Raw genomic sequence first — 5702 nt, forward strand, 5'->3', positions numbered from 1 at the left:
CCAGATATCAGTAATCAAGGATTTTGAAGGAAGATATTAATTGCTACGGGCTCAACAAGAACAAAACATCATTAATTAAATTCAATTTCAACATTGAATGTCATGATCAATAAGTATAAAGAGGAGGTATGGCAACTGGTTATCACTGGGATTTTGGCCACATCATCAAGATTTAGAGGGTCACACAATATTGAGGTTGCAATTGTAGCTGTATCAACGACACTTAATTGTAATTTGTTACAAAATTGTGACCAGAGTTCGGAAAACATGATTGGTAGAAAGATGAAGAGAAAAACAGAACCAAGAAGTAATGTCAAGCAGAGACAAGGCCAGTGCTGCATTGCTTGTCAGTTGAGGAAACCCTAAAATAATAAAAACAGGGGGGACCCCTGAATTGCAGATGGACGTGTTGGTGAGCAACAAATATGTACAGCATTTACTTCTTTGGGCACCAACAAATATGTTTATTGCTAAACAAATGGCAGCACCTTGTCTTCTCAAACTGGTTTGGTTGGGAAGTGTGTTCCAACTTTTAACATTGCTTTCTAAGTCATGTGCTTTTCTTAGGCATACTTAAGGTGTCAAGTGACAAACATGCATCAACGGCCCAGAGAACAGTTTCTACAGTGTCCAAATCCAGCATTGATGAGTCATGATGTGAAATCCAAAACAATTTAATATGAAAACTAATCACCATTAACTTAGATAGCTTCTGGCATGATAAATTGGTGGGTGCCATATACTCACGTATCTATTGCAAATTACAAGCATGAACAGATAATCTAGATGATGTAGTTGGTTCTAGATCAGGCTAGTGTCTGTGGGAAAAAGGGTAGGATTAGACACATGACTGAATAAATATGAAGCTCTTTTCTAGTTTCTTTCTTTCTTTCTTTCTGGCAACTAACGCTAGTTATGCAAGATACATCAAAAACCCAGTTGATCATGTTGTGTGTATATCTGTAGCCTCAATTGGAAAAGACGCATAGAAGAAGATGGTGCATATGATTGGAGAGGACAGTGCAACATGGGGGTCGACACAGAGAAAACAAGTGGAACACAAAATCCACATGGACTGTCTATATCCACACATACGCAAAGGTTAAGGGAAAGAATTCTTTTAGCTTCTTGGGAGTGAAATTCTCTCTCTTCACTTCATTTTATGTGCATTCGTTTCTATTTTTCTTGTAACTAAACCACATGTGACTTTTGTGTCTTCACTTTAATGTAGACGTCTATTCTTCTTTTAAATATGGTGCCCAAAATGTAGGCTTTTTCGTTATTGAGCAGCAGTTTATGAGGTAGATGGAGTATCTGGTTTATTTGCTATGAATAAATGCTAGTTGACATCTTTGTCAAAACAAATAGATAGTCGATTGATACATAGACATATTGATTTTCAAACTATTTAGAACCAACTTCTCTTTGTTTTCACATTAGCATCTACTAAACCAGTTGCTCATAGGGATAAGGAAAATTTGGAATTTTCTGTCCTCTCAAATTGAGCACAAGCTCTATAAAAGAGCCCATGTTTAAATATCTATTATTTGAATTTCATATGCATATATAAAGCTAACAAAAATAAATCATTCATTAGTTGGCCCTGACAGAAAAAATTCAACTCACTATTAATTTATTACATCAACGATAACAAGAAGAAGATCGGTTTAGGGTAAAGTTGAAAGATAATTTACTTCAGTTTTATAATTATTCAGCTGATAAAATCTTTAAGATAACCAATTAACCACGTCCTTGTGAGCTATTTGTAAAAGGTCATTGTACTTAATATTTCTATCATGTAGCCTCGCCACATTTTAGTAATGGTTCAATGTACATAGATTGAGAGCATTTCTTCTGTGTTCCCATTGCACATGCACTCTGAAAGTATGGAGGATCTTCTTAGCCTTTTGACAGTTCTATCCTTGTAACAAAGACAGAACTCCTTTGTCTATGGAAACAAAAAATTGTCACGTCAATTCATTTACTATCTTTAAACAGGCGAATTAAATTGATTACCTTTGAAATTAAACGAAACTGACCAATATTTTAATGGAGTAACGCAAGTACACACTCGTTGATTATAACTTGTATATAATTAACAATATAAAAGGATCACGACTCTACCATTGATACATGAATATGACTTCTCAATCAATATTACAACTACACCGAATTTTCTTATGTGAGTGGAACATATATAGGCGCGCATGCATTGGTTCGTTAAGCAGCGTCAGAATATTAAATTTTAAAGAAAATAATGAATCATAGTATACGAAATTAATCATTATTAATTTTTAAACTCTGACAGTTTGAGGTTGAACATCTAGTTATAGAAACTTTGGCTGTGGATGGATAAATATATAACAACAATAATCATAAGGATGCCAAAACTATGAAGATTCTGCAGATACATATACATAAAAGCTAGACCAAGAAAGAAATGCATGGCCAGTCATTTCAAGAACATAATCAGTAGCATCAACCCTCGTTTCTCAATAATGGTGAAATTAACTGTACCAACAGAATAACTGCCACCACGAGAATCAATACTTTGATAATTTACATGACATTGCTCTGTGTATAGGATTGATAGTCTCTCGGAATTTGTGCATCATAAGTCCTTGGAGAGTCAAAAATCACTGGAACAGAACAATGGATCTAGAAAAGATATGGTCTTATTTGGTCGGTATTTTCTGTCCTTCTGGTTCTTCATCCATTAACTTTGGTGCCCTTTATTCATCTTCAAAGGTCACTTTAATCTGATGGACTAGGAACCAAGCCAGACTCTTTACGCCACCAATTACCCTTTTCTTCGACTGAAATGATGTACTTATACCGATACCAAGCGTAGCTTTGGTTTTTTCTCCTAATGTCTAATTTCCTTTTGGCTCATTCTCGCTCCTCTTTGGGTTTTCTTACCTAGTGTAAAAGCTAAATCCTGAGGAAGTTTTATTAAAAAAAAGGGTCAGACTCAGAACCACATATCATTGAGTTATATTATAATGTTCTAATAAGATATAGGATGTGAAAACTTACATCAATTTCGTAATTTTTTAGGGCAGCTTTGGGAAAAAAATTTATTAATGAAAGGAACATAAGTTGTTGCTGAATCCATATGGATGAAGAAACTTTTGTCGCTGGTCCTCTGCGTCCCAGAAATGACTACCGGTATCCTGAAAATGATGTTTTTGTCAGCAAAAATAATGATAGTAGTAGTAGTATAGAAAACCTTTTTTTCTTTTTCTAACATTGAAAATTGGTTAATTGCGTTTATACCTCCTCAGAGAACATAGTTGACCTCTGGCCTTGAAGAAAAAATGAAGCTGAATTATCCAAAAGATAGTCAGTGGCATTGTGAAAGATGTTGGTGGGGGTAATGGTGGTTGTATCAGCAAAAGTTGTGGCTTCGTTGGGGCTGTTGCAATGTGACACACATGGTAGTGGTGATGGTGATGCCATGCTATTTAGTTTCTGAAAAGTTCAAAGAGAACATGTTAGCTCATGATTAGACATGTTTAACTTGATCAGTCAACAAGGAAATTGTTAGTTTTCTTTATCAATCCTCACCTCTGGTCTAACCAAGAGGGTATCTAGATCCGTTGACAAGTCATAAAACATGGGATTCACGGAAGCAAGCTTCATTGATAAGAACTGCAGAAATTACAGGCATAGCTAGCTTGTTAGAATAATACAAATGGTATATAGCTAATCCATGATGAATAATCAAGGTGAAGTATTAATCAGAAAAACAATTGAATCCGTTAAGGGTACCTCAACTTGATTCTGTAAAGACTGAACATAATTGATTATTTCATCCAACATAAGGGCCTTTCCAGTCACCTAGATAAAAACCAAACCACATGAAGCTGTCAGAAGAAATGGGAAAAAACTAATGTATAAAGGGCAATTCTTACAAGAACACAACCACATTTCACAAATCACACAAAAAATAACAAAGGAGTTGTTGTTAAGTCATAAACTTATTTCAATATTATTTTTAAGGAAAATAAAATTATTGGTCCTACAGAAGTGTGACATGAAGTGCTACTTTACCTACCTTATCACAGCCTGGCACAAGCCGTTGCAGCACCTTCATCCTTTCACTTATCTTCTCTCTTCTCACCTGAAATCCATTTTCTTGCAACATTAGAATGAGACATGAAGATAAAACTCAAGGCAGCCAGCACATTAGTGGGCCCCACAGCCATCGATAATTTCAAGTTGTTAAGAGAGTACAGTACCCTCTCCGCAAGGCTGTGGCTATCCGTTGCCTGACCCCTTCTTGCTCTGACGTGGATATAGCCTGTTGGGGGCTCTTCATGACATTTTCTCTGCTCCTTCTTCTCTTCTTTTGCCTTGTCTTCTTTCACCCCACCATTGTTCTTCCTTTGTTTCTTGCTTCTTCCTTCTGTTGCAGTATCCTAGAATAATAAACAAACAACAATACTAATTTGGTTAACACACTAAACTCTAATTATATTATAGCAAATTTTAATGCTGGAAAAAGGCCCCAAACTTGCATAATTAATAAAGCTACAACATTTTCTGAAAACAAACAAATAAAGCTAGAACATAAATCATTCATTTCTACTGTAAATAGTTATATAGTATAGTCTAGCCGCAACAAACTCTGTACAGTAAGTTTATCTTAAAAGTTGTTAAAGCAAGAATGATTTCTGCTGGATTAACAGAATGAAACTTAGTGAGTATAAAGAAATTAAACTGAAATTATTTACCTTGGATTGAGTGTTACTAGTCAAGGAAGATCCATTTCTGGTTCTTCTTTTCTTCAACGGCGGAGTGTTCACCTTCTGAGTGACCTGTTCACCGGTTTCAAGCTTGTCCACCACCACAGAGGACTGAGGGCTAAGGTTTTTTGTGACAGAAGGCTCATTGTCACTGATGGTGATCTTGGAGCTTTGGTCAACACAGCTAGTCTCCTGGTTTGTGAGATTAAAAGATGTTTCCTGAGGGAGGTGAAACTGGGGAGGAGAAGGAGAAGAAGGGGTGTTCATGTTGCTGGGGAAGAATGCAGGATCAACCAGAAAAGGATGGTACTGGTATGAAAAAGCTGCCATGTGGGAAAGAGAGAGAGTGTGTGTTTCTTTGGGTTGGAAATGGAAGTTATGAAGAACGAAAATGATGAAAGAAAGGGATGCAGTGGTGTGGAGGAGTCAGGAAAGGATGGTCTGTGACAAAACTAAAAGGGTGTGTGGTCTCTATATATACAGATCTGAGGACATAAAATGTTAGAAATCTTTAAAAGCAGTAAGTAACTCTTTCTCATGCAGCAGAGGCAGTACATTTGACTGGTCTAATGTCATCAATTTGTTTTCTCTTTCACATTAGTCATAGTAATAAATGGCACTCCAATTATCATAAATAGGAAAGATTATGATGCTTTTTGTTTGTTGGGAACCCTTAAAAATAATAACACGCTCTAAGAATTTTAAACATTAATTACTCTAGTACACCATCAATTTTGTATAGAGTGATATATAAATAGATTTTAAAGTCATATATAAATAGATTTTAAAGTATTTCAAACGTCACTAATTTAATTTTATATTGAAATATTTTATTAAGCTAAAAGAGTTAATTTGACGAATTTTTCCATAGGTAAAAAAATATTTAGAATCATTTTTAATATTTGAGGAATTATTATATAATATGTTTAATTTAGTACCTATCTAGGAGAAAGA

The 5702-nt window shown here is 35.2% G+C and overlaps 1 protein-coding gene across 1 annotated transcript; it reads right to left on the minus strand.

Moving 5' to 3' along the window:
- Positions 1-2327: 2327 nt before the first annotated feature.
- Positions 2328-5202, minus strand: LOC124837240 (basic helix-loop-helix (bHLH) DNA-binding superfamily protein). The gene is made up of 8 exons (XM_047312559.2): positions 4737-5202; positions 4242-4421; positions 4058-4123; positions 3772-3840; positions 3568-3651; positions 3277-3471; positions 3037-3173; positions 2328-2938 (listed from the first exon to the last, which is right to left on the minus strand). Exons 1-7 carry the CDS (start codon positions 5076-5078, stop codon positions 3081-3083), a joined length of 1029 nt encoding a protein of 342 aa, XP_047168515.2. The 5' UTR covers positions 5079-5202; the 3' UTR covers positions 2328-2938; positions 3037-3080.
- Between the last annotated feature and the right edge of the window lie 500 nt (positions 5203-5702).

The sequence above is a fragment of the Vigna umbellata genome, chromosome 2 (assembly GCF_029865625.1).
Source record: "Vigna umbellata cultivar VRB3 chromosome 2, Vumbellata_1.0, whole genome shotgun sequence".
Classification (NCBI taxonomy): Eukaryota; Viridiplantae; Streptophyta; class Magnoliopsida; order Fabales; family Fabaceae; genus Vigna; species Vigna umbellata.